Below are 16703 nucleotides of genomic sequence, written 5' to 3'. Positions count from 1 at the left end.
TCGTGCAGGGGCAAGGCACAATCAACTGTATCTAATATGAAAACACTACCTTTTTTGTAATCACCAAGGTTTCAGATTTTTACAGCAATGCTGCGCTGGATGTCGATTTGTCTTAGAATATGGAAAGTAAAATGTTGACTGTGTGATTACATTGAGTTACAGTAGAGCTACTGTGTCAGTAACATGTCTTCACCAGTTATTTACAAAGAAATAAAAAGCTAGATTATTGTTCCATCGACTCTTGTCTCACTCCTCACTGCAGACCAGTCCTCTGTTGTGGACCCGTTTACACTCCAGCAGCTCCTGGTGAAATAACACTGGATGGATTTTGGGCTCCATTTCCTCAAAGGTCAGCACTGACAAGACAGCGTGTTATTGTTTCCCTGTTTTAGTGTGTCCTGAGAAACAGGAAAGGGTGAATTGTCTGCAGCACAACAGCACAATTTAATGACAGCTTTTCACTTCATGCTGTGTTCAGCCTCATCAAGCTGCAGATCTCTTCCCAAAGTGGATCAGCAGGAAATATATTTAGTCCCAGCTGTTATCTTCATCTCATCTTCAGAGCCTTGTCACGCTGAGCTGTCTGAGCTGACTGGTGCCAGATTTCAGTCAGACAATCACAGCCCTGAACTCGCCCACCCAAAACTATTTTTACCTGCCCACTTGGATAAAAAGTGGCCCAATTCTGCCAACACGTCTGAGCTGTTGTTTTGGGCTCAGAGTGCTGAGAGCTCAGGTATTCTGATAATATCTACGAACAAAGAAAATTACACGGTAACGGTATATTTCTGGAAGCTCAAAGCTGTCCTCCGTGTTTGAGCTTCTTTTGCTGAAATCTGAGTGGACACTTAAAAAGGTCAGTGACAAAATGTGTAAATCACATGAACTTCAAGAGCAGCAGAGAGCGCTAAATCTGTTACATGCTGCTGCACTGTCTGCGCTGCATTTTGTTAACTGTCATCGCGATTTCAACTCGCATGATAAACATATCACAAAAGACCGATGTTGCACTTAAAACAATGGGTAAAACAAAGTAATTTGATTGGACATGAGGCATTTAACGAATGCTGATACAGAGTACAACCAACATGTTCTCATCCCAAGTCGTCACATTACCACTTTGTCAGTGGACTTCTGTGGCTACATATTACGCTCTAGGTGTCCTTGTGTGTTTGCTCTTTACGTTCCAGGATGCCACAACCATGATGTCAACACAAGCACATGGTGGGATGACACTGCATGTGGTTATGTTTAGGCAACTAAAGCACATGGTAACTCGATTTTAAAAAATGCACATGCTTGCATGGATGGTTAGGATTCGGCAAAAGAGTCAGTCAGACTGGAAGCAAACACTGGACTCCTTATAAGGAGTCCAGTGCCAATCTAACCAAGTGTAATAATCTTATATTTAGATTAAAAAATCTAGTTAGTCTTGTTTTAAGTATAAATGGATTATCTAGTGCACACAGTTTTACTGGTTTTAAGACATCTTAACAAGCAAAATTTGCTTACTGCACTGGCAGCCAAATTTGCTTCTTTTAAGTGCAAGTATGCTTAAATCTAGGGTGTTTGGCCTTAAATTTGACAGGCCATTTTTGCAGTGTAGTGAGAGTGGTTCCTGGGATCCATCCACCACCCTCCTGCCTGTCCTAATATTACATCATGATATTTGCTTTTTAACCTGATGCAATCCAGCGGCCTATAATGCTGCCGTGGCAGGTACCATCCGCTTGTCCAGGAGTGCATAACAACACCGGGAACGGTTCTGTCCAGCTGTGCTCTCAGCTGACATTGTGTAACGGCGTGTCATGCAGACGTAAAAGGTGGCTTTTGGTATTGTGAGCTTACTCCAAAAGCATTGTCAAAGTGACAATTTTACGAGCTCAGAATGAGAACAGGCTGGTGTGTCACGTAGAGACATTAAAGGTTGCCCTGTGTGATGCCATGAGACCTAAAGGGTTATTTTGACGACTATTTGAGGACCAGGGCATGAAAATTGGTATCATGCAAAGATGACTGGTTACATCTGACTGGCAAGTGCCGTCCAGCTGTCTGACGGCGGCGTATAATAACACTGCGACCACTTCTGTTTAGCCGCATTCTCACCTGACGCCATCCAGCAGCATTAAATGTGCACGTGAAAGGTTGCTTTTGGCAATAGGATCTTACGACAGACGTACCGACAAAGTGACCGTATTTTAAAAGTCTGGAATTAGAACAGGTTGGACTTTTATGCATGAGTCCGGTATTTACTTTCTGTCTGAATGTGTTTTTTTTTTTGTTTTTGTTTTTTTTTTACCTACATCTTACCATGTGACTTTTTTGCTTTTGTCGCATTAACATAACCATGTGCAGCATCATAACACTATGTGCTTGTGTTTACATCACCACAGCAGCATCCCAGAACATCAAGAGCAGACGCTGAAAGTTACCTCGAGCATAATGTGTAGACGCGGAAGTCCACTGCAAAGTGGCAACATGTGACGACATGGGATGAGGATGTGTTGGCTGCTCTGAGAGTGTGGTGCTCTGAACAGAATGGTATATATATATACAGCGCCCAAAATTTAAGAATGGTCTATTTTGTGCCGTAGTGCGCTTTGGTGACTGTTTCTGAACGTACCTCGTGTAACAAATGTTTGCACTGAAAAGACTTTGGTTGACTGTTTTAATCAGGCTCGAGCCCAAACCTGCTGCTGTCGTTCTGGCTCAAATCGGGCTTGAAGAAAAGCAGATTTTTTGGGACCATTTAAAGCTCCAGCTGCTGTATTTTCTGCATGGCTAAAGACGGAGAGTGTGTGACAAGATGAGTGGAAATGAAAGTGTGAAGCCAGAGAGGAATATTTTGGCAATATTTTGGATACGAGAGAGACGATGTGGTACGAACACGGGTTCTGTGCAAGTCTGAGACAAGAAGTGAGGTTTTTTTCCTCATATTGTGCAGCCCTAGTTTTTTCACTCTGCTGTAATGTGCTGAATTCTGCTGCACTGCATCATTAAATACTGTCACTGTATGGATTTCTGGCTAACACACCTCAACCAGAGCAACAGAAGTCTGCATAAATCCTCTCTGCAGGCTTCATCCACCTGCTGACTGACAGAAGGAAGTCCCGATCTTCATACTTTGCACCCACACAGCTGCTGTCCTGTTCACACCACACAACCAGAACATGGAAATCTGTTTCCTCCAGATGGACACATGACACCCAGCCTCCTGTCAATCAGCTGACTCCCACAGTAAGCAATGGGAGTCTCCTACAGGAAATAAACAAACCCGACTGTCGGATCCGTGACTTTATACTCGCTCTGAGTCAGAACAGAAAGTTCACAGCAGTTTGAAACTTTTGTTTTTAAAAGAGGATTTAGAGTTTTTCCGGCAAGCTGTAAAGTTTCAGGAAATATTATCTCAATATTTTATTTCTGAGATGCTGAGTGGGTGTGAAGTAATGTTCTGTACCCCCCCAAAAAAGTATTAAATATATTCATCCAGTCTGTTTATACAGTCCTGGTACACAGACAGAAGATGGAGGATATTTTTTGCACCGTGAACGTGTTTTTACTGTTCACGATGGAGGGATGGTTTTAATGTTTACAACAGAGGACGCTGACGACAGGGAGACATAAAGACTCCGCTGTGGCGAGGCATCGTGCCGTTGTCATGGCAATGAAAACACCTTCCTATAAACTGGATGAAATCTGTTTTAGTTGCCATGGTTACAGCTGGAGTCAGACGGGGAGACGGAGCGAGGGAAAAATAAAAGTTCAAGACACTGCAGACATTCTAGCAATTCATTCTCCTGAGAAAAAAAAACAGTAAGGCTTCAGTTTTTTGTAATATATAATTATTATCATCAGTAGTAGCAGCAGTATTAACTGGAGCGCTGCTGTCTTTAACCCTTTGAAACCTCGATCATCATCACTTTTCTTGTGCTGTGTTCAGACGCCTTTCTCAAGTATTTAATCCTTTGATTTCTTCTTCCAAAACATGAGGGGAGAGGCAAAGAGAAACTTGGAAAAAATGTCATGCAAATTGTAAGATTTTTAAAAATGATATATATTTTTTAAAATTAGAGAAAAAAATCTGGGAAATATATTTATAATTATCATAATTACATATTTAAACTACATATTTATATTGTAATAATGTGTCAGAATCATTATTATTTTTAATATTTTATTAGGTAGTTTCCTTTTGTTTTTTACTTTTCTTCTCTTTTTTTGCTATTTTTAAGGTAATTTCTAATTTTTTACTACTTTCCTGCACATTTGTGGGTCATTTCTTCAATGTTTCAGAATTATAATCATAATTAAAATTTTCTTTTTAGGTAGTTTCCCTGTTTTTGTTTTTTACCTTTTTTTGTTGTTATTTTTATGGTAATTTCTGTATAAGTTTTGACTGATTCTTTACTAATTTTTTCGGTAATTTCTTCTGAAGTTGCTCGATGCGTTCTTCTGCCCATGTTTTTAAATTAATTAGGACAATTTGCTCAGGTGAAAAGGGATAAAGGTTAAATGTGTCTTTGCTGGATTGAGATTAAGTTTTCTATACATGCGCGTGTGTGTGTGTGTGTGTGTGTGTGTGTGTGTGTGTCTGTGTGTTAGTGTGTTGTGTGTGTGTGTGTGTGTGTGTGTGTGTGTGTGTGTCTGTGTGTTAATGCGCGTGTGTGTGTGTGTGTGTGTGTGTGTGTGTGTGTGTGTGTGTGTGTGTGTGTGTGTGTGTGTCTTACCTCTGGGATGTACTTTTGTATTTCTGCCTGTAAACAAACAGAAAAAACAGCCATCAGTCAAATGAACCCCAATCACACGCTGTGACTTTATCATGTACTGATTAAGTCATAAACTGACCGTGTGTGTGTGTGTGTGTGTGTATGTGTATGTGTGTGTATGTGTATGCATGTGTGTGTCTGTCTGTCTGTGTGTGTGTGTGTGTATGCATGTGTGTGTGTGTGTCTGTCTGTGTATGTGTGTGTGTGTGTGTGTGTGTGTGTGTGTGTGTGTGTATGCATGTGTGTGTCTGTCTGTGTATGTGTGTGTGTGTGTGTGTGTGTATGCATGTGTGTGTCTGTCTGTCTGTGAGTGAGTGTGTGTGTGTGTGTGTGTGTGTGTGTGTGTGTGTGTGTGTGTGTGTGTGTGGGTGGGTGGGTGTGTGAGATCAGCCAAGCTTCCAGGAACATTTTGGCCATATCCAGTACTGCAGGTCACACTGACCCAAAATAATTTTTCCCCCGAAAACACAACTATTACAGAAGGATGATTTTGTTGCTTTGAGTGTCACAAACAGTGAAATGACTCTCTTTCTATGATCCCAATTAGATCCACTCAGTCCAATTAAAATTCTTGAAGAGTCATATCATTAAATCAGCCGGCTCCCGAGAGAGACGCTAATGTTCCCCTGCAGAACAGAGGTACACGTGTATTAACACTAATGTTCCCTTTGAGCTGCTGGAGCCCCCAGGTTCTCTTTAACTGCTCCAAAAATACAGTTAATATCGTTGTATTAGTTTGATACCTAATGAATTTTCCTAATTTCTCATTAGAGATTAGAAGACTTGCAAATATGATGTTACATTAAGCAACATGACTTCTGCAAAATCGGTGCACACACACAGTCAAACACACACACAGATCAGCTGCAACATGAAAACCACCGACAGGTGAAGTGAATAATATCGATTATCTCGTTACAGAGCTGCAGGGGAACCTGGGTGATGGCTTTTACATGGATGCCACTGAACACGCTCCACCCACCTAAACGCCAACGAAGAAAATTCTATCTACCCCATTTTTGCAAACAAAGATATTACGTTTTGCTCCTTTTGTAACTCTTGCAAGAGAGAGAGTTGAAGACTAGAAAAATATATAAAATATGCCCATGAAAAATCAGCTGAGCATATAGAAAGTTTTCATGACTGGAATGAGTTGGCCGTAAGTTTGACCTCACAGAACACAGTGTAACAGCCTGACAGGTGAGCTTTATTTGTCCTTTAGCCGTTAAGTTGCAGTCCTTTAGTCATGTGTTTGATGCACATCTGCACACGAGAAAGCGACAGAGATTTGCACTGGTATCAAAGAATTGAGGATCTGTTTTGTGTGCAATTTGGATTTGCAAATCATGCATACTTTGATGTTGTGACACTTTGGGCACATAATTATTGCACTCGTCATGTGCTTTATGTGTAAGCCATATTGGCGTTTGTTGTTACTGCTTTTTGCTTTATGTGTTTAGCATATTGGCCTTGGCCATGTGTTATTGCAGGTATGGTACACTGAAAAGGAGGGGCGGCATGATTGTTTTTTGCCTGGATCGGCAAAAGTGCCTGCGCCGGCTCTGACTTTGGGTTCAAATGAGGTCAGAAGGAGAGAAAATAAAGGAAAAGATTGGTTGCAATCGTTACACAAAACAATGAGAAAGTAAAGCCAATGTCAACAAACCATGAGCGGCGATACAAACATCACGGCTCACTGCTAAATCCATCACATGAATCGGACAAACCAAAAAGCCCCTCCGGTATGTAAATACGAGCACCAGGGGCCGGTGACGAGGATGTGAACGCTCCATTTGGTCTGAAATGAGCCAATCACAGCTGTGGAGTCTGACCCTGAAGGCTAATCACAGCTCTAACAAGTCTCTGCTCTGAAAGGTGGCAGCAGGAACCTGTTATTTCATGGTCGATTGGTAATTGTACGCCGGCCTGCGTGGGCGGATCGACACTGAATTACAGAGCGGGGTACAGCGGGGTGAGCGGTGCCGGGCTGCAGGCTGCATCCTGTTTTTGGTGGAAAAAAGACAAAAGAAAAAAAACAAACGCATGCTGCAGCAGCAACAGTGACAGGTGAGGACAGAGATAGTTTCTGGGGAATGACTCACCACTCTGTCAAGACTTTTCCAGGCTGACGCCTTCACTGAAAAGAATTAGCATTTCTTCTTCTTTTTGCTTTCTCTACTCTCCTCCTTGCGCTGTTACTTTCACCTCACACATTTTCCTTCCCCTCATCCTTGAGCATTATTAGCAGTGAGCATGTAATGTATTCTTAGATGCATTATTTCTCTGCACGACTGTTTGTGTTGCACCACCGCGGGGTGCGTTTCGCGCTTTTTTAGTGGTTAACTTCATTTACACCGCCTACATCAAGACCGAGCGCCCTGGCCTGAAGAAAAAGCACAGCATCTATTAAAATGTAGCAGCCTGATAATAAACCAACTGCAACACAAACACACACATGAATAAATATATAAATATACATGAAAAGAACTTGTTTTCTGTCGTTTTGGAGTCAAACTTTAAGTGAAATATTAGTTTGAATGCACAGGAACAGAAATAAGACGGCAGAGAAAGAATAACACTGATTTCTACTGTTATTCAGGCAGTTTCTGCAGGCATTAAACTGGTTTCTACTGTGTTTCTGCAGGCATTAGACTGGTTTCTACTGTGTTTCTGTAGGCATTAGACTGGTTTCTGCTGCATTTCGGCCAGTAACTAGAGGCATTAAAATGTAACAGTAAAGAAAGGCCTAACTAATATTCTTAATTTATGTTTATTCTACATGGAATTGCTAAGTTTACTTAAATATAGTTGTTTATAATTAATTTCGTGATGTTGTTGCAACTTGAAAATGACATGTTTTATTACTTTAAGTTAGTCTGACTTAATGTGATCATCATTAAGAGGATTTTGCCACTGATGAAGTTCAGAAGTTTGTTTAGTTCGTTAAATTTGTTAATATGGTTAGGGGAATACAAATATGATTGACAAGTTTGCAACCAGCAGACCTTGCATGGTTTACTTAAGTTGCCAAGACTTAGAAAGATTGATTTTATTAAACTTGTCATTTTTTAACTGGCAACAATTTTACAAAATTATGTAAATATAACAAAATTTTAGGTAAACTTAACAATTAGACAATTAGATATGACGTAAACAAAAATTATGACTTATTTATATTTACTCACATTTTATGATAATCAGTAGCCTAGATGTTTTAAATTTAAAATCAACCTGTCAGATTTTACTGTAATTTCAGCATGTTTAAATGTCAAAATCCCCCTCAGATTTCCATCAGGTGTGCGATCATGATGAAGTATGAAGAGGTGTGATGTAAGACTACATGTTATATTCTGTTTTAATATTGGTTTCTACCGTTATGGCATTAATAAAATTGGTGTCTGTGCTGCTATAAAATATTGTTTTATGTGCCCCTTTTTAATTCTGAGCACCTGCCCCTCTAAAGGTCTCTGCACGGCCCTGGTCCTGGCATTTTAAAATGATTTCAGGTGACTGGATTTAAAAAACGAGTTATCTTGGTTTTCTTCAGTTTTCCATCGTAGTCACTGAACTGTCTCATCTGGTTTCTTTTCTATTTTCCGCTTCACAAAACACTCTGATTAACTCGAAAGCCGCCTTTTTTTGCTCTTTCGCTTCTATTTTCTATCTCATTGTTTCATCGCTCTCTCAGCAAAGTAAAACAATTTTAAAAAGCTAATTAAAAAAATACACTTCAAAAAATGAGCTACAAAAGATTCAGAGTAAGCCAGAAGCTAAAATTCTGTGTGAAGCAATAAAAATAAATAAAGAAATATGTGTCCCTTTCTCCTCAGCGGAGAGTTTGCTGCATTGAGCTACTCTGCTGTTACCACGGAAACTAGGGAGGACGACAAAAAAACAAATCTGTACTCTTTATTTGTTTTCCCAACAAACAGCACAAACCGCTGCTGTTTGTTGATCTGCGTCCACAGTTCATACCTGTCATGACGAATTAATACCGTCAATCCAGAGAGACAAATAAAGATACAAGAGGGCAGCGAGTGGTTCAGGCTGTGCTGGTGCCAAACACACGCACACACACACACACACACACAATATGCAGCAGCTGATTGTGTGATGAGAATGATGAGTTGGATCGAATGTGTTTTTGGTTGTTTTCATTGAAATTCGGCTGCACTTTCATTCATTTGACTGGAACACGCCGTGCACACTGAAAATAGCACCACTTAACATCTCTGCGGATTTCAGAGCGATTGAACATTCAGAGAAGTGTCAGCTTTCAGCCTCTTTGCCTGCAGGTGTGGCAGGTTTAACCGTTTCTGTCTCTGCTCGACGACACGGCAGAATATCAAAAACTGTCAAGTATCGAGGGTCGGCGCCTCAGTCAGATTGATATTCCGCCTCATCTAAAAAACTTTTCTAACTTTAGAAATCATTTCATTTACACAAACGTATTTCACACAGATTCATTCAGCTGTTTGGCACATTTTGTTAAATGAAAAAAGCATGTTTGACTCTTTAACAGCTGGACTGACATCAGTTTTCTTGCGCTGCATTCAGACGCCTTTTACCAGCATTTGAACCTCTGAAGAGTAAATGGTAAAAAAAAAATAAAATTGGTAAATTAATAGTGTTTTTAAAAATCCCAGAAACTATATTTATAATTCATACAATTATATATTTAAAATTATGTTACAGAAAAAACTTTTCACTTTCTTGAGGTCATTTCCATGTATTGTTATTATTATTATTATTACTTTATTATGCATTAGCTTATTTTTTCATTTATTTACTTATTTCCAGGTAATTTTCTTGTAACTTTTAACAGATTTCTTGCTTATTTTTTGGCCAGTTCTTGTAAAGTTGCTCATTGCCTCCCACGTTTTTGACAGAAATCAAGCCAATTCGCTCATGTTTTAAACGGTTAAATGATGTTATCTGAATATTGTTGCGGTGTCGCTGCTGAAATCAGAAATGTGAGACATGCAGCCGTTCTGTAGGAGGCAGCTTGTCTACATCTGTCAGTCACTTCGTCCTGACTCCTGACAGAGTGTGAGGTCTGAAAAATGCCCTCGAGTGATGTCGCTTAAACACTTCAACCTTGAAAAGTGAAAAAAAAGAAACCTTGAGGCGTGGAGTGAGAAAGATGAGCAGACCTCTGCAGCCCGCTGCTCATCTCTGCTGCAGCACCCATTAGCTGATAACTAACACAACACATCTGAGTCTTTGACCTTTCTATTGTCCGTTGACTTGCATTGTGGGTAATGTAAGCGCAAGGTTTTGACAAGGGAGAAGAATGTGCAGAATAAAACAGATGATGTCTCTGGTTCTGCTGCATCAATTTAAGGCCTTTTTTTTAACTGTCCATCATAAATCAGACAGTGCTGTAGGAGTGTTATGCTAAAATGTTCTCTTTTAATGTCAGCTTGTCTCAACTTGAGCAGAGAAAAGCAACAAATATTACAGGAAACTCCAGACAAGATAAGACCTGTAGAATTACTCGTAATCAACAGAGTTACCGTCACAGATGATGATTGTATTTTGGGGGGGGGGGTTGGCTACTGAGAATGTTTCGTGAATAGAAACTTTTACTGGAAAATATCTTGAAGCCTTAATGCTGAAATAGGCAGCTTTATTTTGGTGTCAAAAAATCCCATAATTACCTTTGAGCGTATAGTAATTTATTGCAAGTGGTCTGAGAGAAAACTAGACTTCTGTACCTCGTCTTGGCTCTGTTGTCAGACTTTAAAAACAAAACAAGCACATGACGGGAGACTTTGTCCAATCACAGATCATTTCAGATGCAGATGTAAGTGCACGTCCCTTCCGACACGTTCTCATCCCAACTCATCACATATTGCCGCTCTGTTTAGTGGACTTCCGTGTTTACATATTACACTCAGAGTATCCTTCTGTGTCTAGGATGCCAACTAAAGCACGTGGTAACCAACGCCCGACATGGCGCCAATGCTGATACCGATGGTTAGGTTTAGGAAAGGTAAGATGTAGAAAAAAAATCACAAAATAATCACATTCAGACGGGAAACGAACACCAACAATCCAGGTGAAAGTCCAGATGTCGGACTGATGGGGACCTTTGTGTTTCTATGTCACGTTATTACCAGCAGCATTTTAACCTGACGCCATCCAGCGGCATATCACGCGGATGCAACAGGTTCCATCAGGCCGCGCTCTCAACTGATGCCAACTGTCCATGCACCATGCTGCATCCAGCAGCGTATCATTACATTGTAAATGGTCCTGTCTGGCCACGCTCTCAGCTGACACTATCAGGTGGATGCAAAAAGTGGCTGGCGTCAGGATCTTGTACCGGAAGCATAGCAAAAGCAGCGGTATTTCACGACTTCGTAATGAGAACGGGCTGTCCCTTCAGGTGGTGAAAGTCTGAGTCAGTGGAGGAGAATCCTGCAGAGAAATCCAGAAATCCAGGTTTTGCAATAACTGTCTATACTGCACAGCAACCCAAAAAAGAAAGACAGACTGATCGAAGAATCTCAAATAGAGTCTGACAATAAATGAAATATAACACGTCAGTATCAGCGAAGACTTTCTGAGATGGAGTGAAAATGTTGAACATTGTGCCATTGTCACTAGAGTCTCAGTGTGTCCTCCATCTCACTCCCGCTGCAGCAGGCCACCTCGCCGGGAGGAAAGCGACAACAGCACCTGAGACTGACCCCCAGTCAGCGGCCGCAGCAGCCCGAATCCAGACAGTGCAAACCTCAGCTGTAAGAGACCAGATAGCCCGGACTACCCAGCCCCTTCTTATGCCGAAGTCGTCAAATTACTCCATGTTTGCAGAGATTTGAGCATATGTTCTGAAAACCAAGAGCCACCTTTCATGTCCAAATGATATGCTGCTGGTTGGATCAGCTGATAATGCAGCCTGACAGAGCCATCAGGTGTTACAATGCACCATTGGATGTCTGGATAACACCTGATACCTAGAGCTGAATATGAAGCCACAGAGGTCCACTCTAAAACGGTTATATGAGACTACTTCGAATGAGCATGTGTTAGACTACCTGCTGAATCAGCAAACTTTCTGTTGCTGCTGTAAGGGGGCGATCACACCAAGACGCATTTTGCCATGTGCAACTGCTCCAAAAATGCCTTTGCAAGCACATCTGGAAAACAGCTGGGAGTGCCTATGGAGCAGGGATGCATGCGCATAGTCAAAAGTGACTTTGATGAGCAGTAACGTTTCAATGCCTTGAGCGGAAAATTAGAAAATATTTTAACTTTTATGCCTGACAAAAAACTGCCAGAAAAATGCGGCGCACAGCAGCAACAGGGGAGTGCTCAGCAGGTGCTGTCCCATGGGAAAGCAATGGTTTTGCTGGTGGCATTTTTGTAGCGACACGTTTCGGTGTGATTGGTTCTTTATACAGGTTAGGCCGATGCTGCTGCTGGCCACCTGCTGTGACATCCGGGAGTGGGGTGGGGGGGTGTACTGATCAAGAGAACCTCTGGACGTGCCGCCCACTCGACTCTCGGTGGAGTAGTCTGGAGTGGTGGGAAGTGAGGCGGAGGGACCTTCAGGGGGCTTGCAGCTAATTCCAGTCTCATTTCTGATAAACAGAGAGAGAGTGGGGCGAGGAGGGGCTGAGAGAATGAGCTGCAGGCAACAATGAAATAAGATTAAATAAATCCAAGTATGAAAACATTGGGTTACTGTATGACGCATGTGCTTGTGCCCGTAGTCATATTTTCAAATTCTTCTTTTTCCAGACTTCTGCCTTCTCCAGCTTTCAGTCAGTGTAGTCGATGAGCTTCTGTGTTGAATTCTGCTTTTTTTATTTTTACACCTTGAGTGTGTGTATCTCTTTGAATCACTGCTGACAGATCACACCTTCACTTGCCAATGTTTATTACAGGAATTGGCAAAAATTAAACACTTCTCTTGGCCTCAACTTCTTAAACCAACACACCAACTTTTCCTGGTAAATCTTTTGCTCTGTTGCCAACTAGTTACTAACACAAGATGCTGTATAGCGAGCCGGGTCTGTTACAGGAATTGCCAAGGGGCATAAATTTGTGTGTGTGTGTTTTATGAAAATGATAACACACATTTCATTTCACTGCTACCGCTGATGCGAGAAACTTTCATTAAATCAACATTGGATTTGACTGTTTTTCTGCCATAATGTGATGAATGAGGGCACGGTAATGTGAGGAAAGACAAATTATCACATTATAAGTTGTAAATGCAGAAATACACATCATCGAGTTACAAGAGTGATATATGAAAGGATGCAGCGCACAGTGTGTTTATAAATATGTTCATTTCATTCATGTGATGTTCTGGATCTTCACGGAAACATGAGATGCTTGTGATCTGAAGAGCGTCCGCCTGTGGACCGATGAGTCATGGTTCAGCTGACGAGGATGAGCTTGAGGGCTCTCATGTGTTCGAGGGCTTTGCATTTTCCAAAACTGCACCAGAGCTTGAAAAAGGACCAGCTTTACAGATAATATTACATCCTACAAGTGAAAGACGCCATATGGCCAGAAGTATTTGGACAGATGGACACACGGGCGCATAGTTGATATTTTCCAAAAACAAAACCATGATCATGAATCTGCTGCTCTAACAGGCTGCACTCTTCAGTCTTTATGCCACACGTTGAGCCTGCTGCAGGGATTTACTCCCATTGAGACAGGAGATCATTGGCAACGTCGGACACTGATGCTGGGTGACAAGGTCTGGCTCACAGTCTTCTCACAGTTCATCTATCATCAGAGGTGTTGGACGAGGTCGAGGTCAAGTTCTTCCACACAAAACGGGGGAAAACTGTTTCTTTATGCAGCTGTCTTTGTGCAAGGATGTACTGCAGGGAAACCCAACTTGCAGGAGGCCAGTCGCAGCAGCCGCTGATCCTCATGTACATGAATCCGCAAAAACAACCGAAAATGCTGTAGTTTGCATGTCAGGCCAGTAGGTGGCAGTTGACACACAATCAAAGAGCACCATACGCATGCACAAAGTGCGGCTGTGATGTCACGTTCTCACAGGATCCGCACATTCCCAGTTTACACAGCGACAGAAGAGGTGGTGTTTCCAAAAGATCATACTCTGGTTTCAAAAGTTTGCATTTTCAGGCCCCCAAAATACCGTTGTCATGTGCATGAAAGGCCAAACTGCAACAGAAGTTTAACATTTCATGCAAGAACTAAAATGTAAATGGCCCTTGAAATTATGTTAGAGACTATTTTGTGTTTATTTCAACACTTTTTGGGGTAATTTTCTTGTTTGTTTTTGTTATTTATTTATTTTGCTTATTATTGCTTATTTTATTTTGCTTAGTTATGATGACATCAGTATGATGCAGCAGCCAGTAGCTCCTCAATTCTTTGCTACTTTTTTCTGTTTTTCTATTTTTTCGACTCCGTGGCCTTTTTTGCTGAAGAAGGACTTTTCTACGACAGAGAAGCACCAGAGGGGAGAAACAAAACCGAAAGCAGCAGACAAAGAGAGAAAGGAGAGCCGGCATCAGGGCGAGGCTGACCCGACTTGGACCGAGAGCTGTTCCTCTACCAAGCCTTCTTATGTCTAGTGTTCTGTCGCAGGAGAATGATGTGGATTAGATGTGATTCAGGCTCACTCAGCAAGATCAGAGACTGCCCTGCGCACATCTTCACAGAGACATGGTTAACCTTTAACATCCCGGCTCAAGCTGTTGCACTGGTTGGGCGGACTTCGTTGGTAGCCATAAGAACACAAGACTGATGCAAATTCAAAAAATGTCCTTCAGGTATTGAATGATGCTACCAGCAGCAACATGCGTAAGAAACCAGATGGAATTTTAATAGTAGCTGCTGATTTTAATCAACCCATATTTCAACTCCAAAGATGTAGTAGGATCAAGGACAAATCTTAATTACATGTTTTAATAAATCTACCTTCTACCTTGTTTTACATAATTTTCTCAGAACTTTTTACTAATTTCTTGCCTTTTTTGCACCATGTGTTATGAAGTTGCTCATTGCATTCTCCCAATGTTTTTGAACAAAACCAAACCAATTTGTTAATGTTTCAAAGGTTTAAAAATCCAGATTTTTTTTTTTGTGAAGTGGGAAAAGAAGCCTTATATGCCGTATTACTCTCCAACAGGTGGAGACACACTTCAAAATCAGTTCCCAATATGCTGAACTTCTGCTTAAATTTCATGATCAGCTGTGATGCTGTTGCCACATGCTGCTCTCATTAGACTCCATTAAAGACACGCTCGCTCTCAATGTGTGTGGCGATGATGTAATGAGGCTGCAGTCAGTGTGTAAACACACACACACACACACACACACACACACACACACACACACACTTGAAACAAACATTCCGACGCTCAGTTTGCTTTTATTCTTTTCTTTTCTGCATCCACTGAGTGTTCATGCCCTGCCTTCATCCCTTTCCCTCGCTCCTGAGCCGTCTATCTTTGCAGAGTTTGCTGCATCGCAACGCTCTGCCGTTGCCATGGCAACCATGGAGAATAAGGGGGGAAAAAATAAAAGCAGCTTTACATCTGCTGCCGTAGCCTCAGATTCAGGCAGATGTGGTGGTGTGTCGTTCCTGCTGCGATGGGAGCTTGTTAGCATCCACTGTGAGAAAATATCTGACAGACAGACACACGCAGACAGACGGACGGACGGACGTGAAGCTGTGACCTCATCAAAAACACACACACTGTCTCTCCCTCTTTCTCTCTCATGTTCAGTGATGTCGCACGCCCACAGTTTTCAGCTCATTTTCTGTCGTCCGTCTTCCCTCCATCCTCGCTCTGTGCCAACATCACCACAGCAACCACAGTGATGCCGTCCCCGAGGCTGTCAGACCGATTCCACTACTGATCACTGATCGATTCACAACACGATCACCAATCACCAATCACCAATCGAGCCGTTTCACACTGACCACCAACATTACATCATCTGTGTTTACTCACATCCCGCGCAGTCGAATCAGGACCTGGTTGTTGTGGTTCTGCTCCAGAGCGTCCTCAAACTCCTGCGCCTCCTCAGTCCGCCGCACCTCTGTCTGCTGCACCTCCTGTGTTTGTTGCACCTCCTCAGTCTGCTCCTCTTCACTCTGCTGCTGCTTCTCCTTACACTGCTGCTCCTCTTCAGTCTGCTGCTGCTGCTGCTCCTCCGTCTGCTGATCCTCAGTCTGTGACATCTCCTCAGCCTGCACCTCCTCCTTCTGCTGCTCCTCCTCCTCCTTGGTCTGCTGCAGCTCTTCAATCTGCTCCTTTTCAGTCTGCTGCACCTCCTCCTGCTGCTCCTGTTGCATCTCCCCCTCCTCTTGCTGCACCTCCTCAGCCTGCTGGTGCTCCTCAGTCTGTTCCTCCTCCTGCTCCTGCTGCATCTCTTCCTCATGTTGCTCCTCCTCTTTCTGCAGCACCTCCTCAGACTCCACCTCCTCCTGATCTACGTCCTGTTGGGGCATCTCCTCTTCCTGCTCTCCCTCCTGTTGCTGCACCTCCTCCTCATCTTCTTGCTGCTGCATCTCCTGTTGCAGCTCCTGCCCCTCCAGCACCTCCTCGGGCAGCTGCAGCCCGTCCGCCTCCTCGCTCATCTCCGCGTGGTGTAGGAGGAGAAGGAGGTGGGGTTCTTTGAGTGTTGGTCAAAGTGTTCACGGAGCAGAGTTTGGTCTCTGTGAAGCGTCCGGACGTCTCTCAGACTGACAGAGTTGTGAAAACATCGACGCCGATCAACGCCGAGGGCTTCGATGGAACTTCTTCCAACTTCCTGTGATGTCACCCGACAGCCAGGCCGATCCAAAATGATCTGACCCGTAAGACAAGCCCAGGGGTTAAAGGTCACAGGACAAAAGAATAGTGCTCTTTAATAATAAAAAAAAAAGTTAAGGAGCAGACGGACTGCGTCTTTCAGTCGATCAAAGTGACGACCTCCTCCACAGCA

General features: G+C 42.5%; 1 protein-coding gene across 1 annotated transcript in view; it reads right to left on the bottom strand.

Annotated features, from left to right (window-relative positions):
• The window catches only part of pde1a (phosphodiesterase 1A, calmodulin-dependent), a 32082-nt gene extending 15672 nt beyond the window's left edge, over window positions 1-16410 (bottom strand). Inside the window, exons 1-2 of the mRNA XM_042495291.1 lie at window positions 15728-16410; window positions 4728-4754 (exon numbers count right to left, since the gene is read on the bottom strand). Of these exons, the coding sequence (XP_042351225.1) occupies window positions 4728-4754; window positions 15728-16356 (656 nt within the window). The 5' untranslated portion in view covers window positions 16357-16410. The remainder of the gene's footprint in view (window positions 1-4727; window positions 4755-15727) is intronic.
• Window positions 16411-16703: the final 293 nt, after the last annotated feature.

Source organism: Plectropomus leopardus, chromosome 10, assembly GCF_008729295.1.
Source record: "Plectropomus leopardus isolate mb chromosome 10, YSFRI_Pleo_2.0, whole genome shotgun sequence".
Classification (NCBI taxonomy): Eukaryota; Metazoa; Chordata; class Actinopteri; order Perciformes; family Serranidae; genus Plectropomus; species Plectropomus leopardus.
This window is presented reverse-complemented; position numbering and strand designations above follow the sequence as displayed.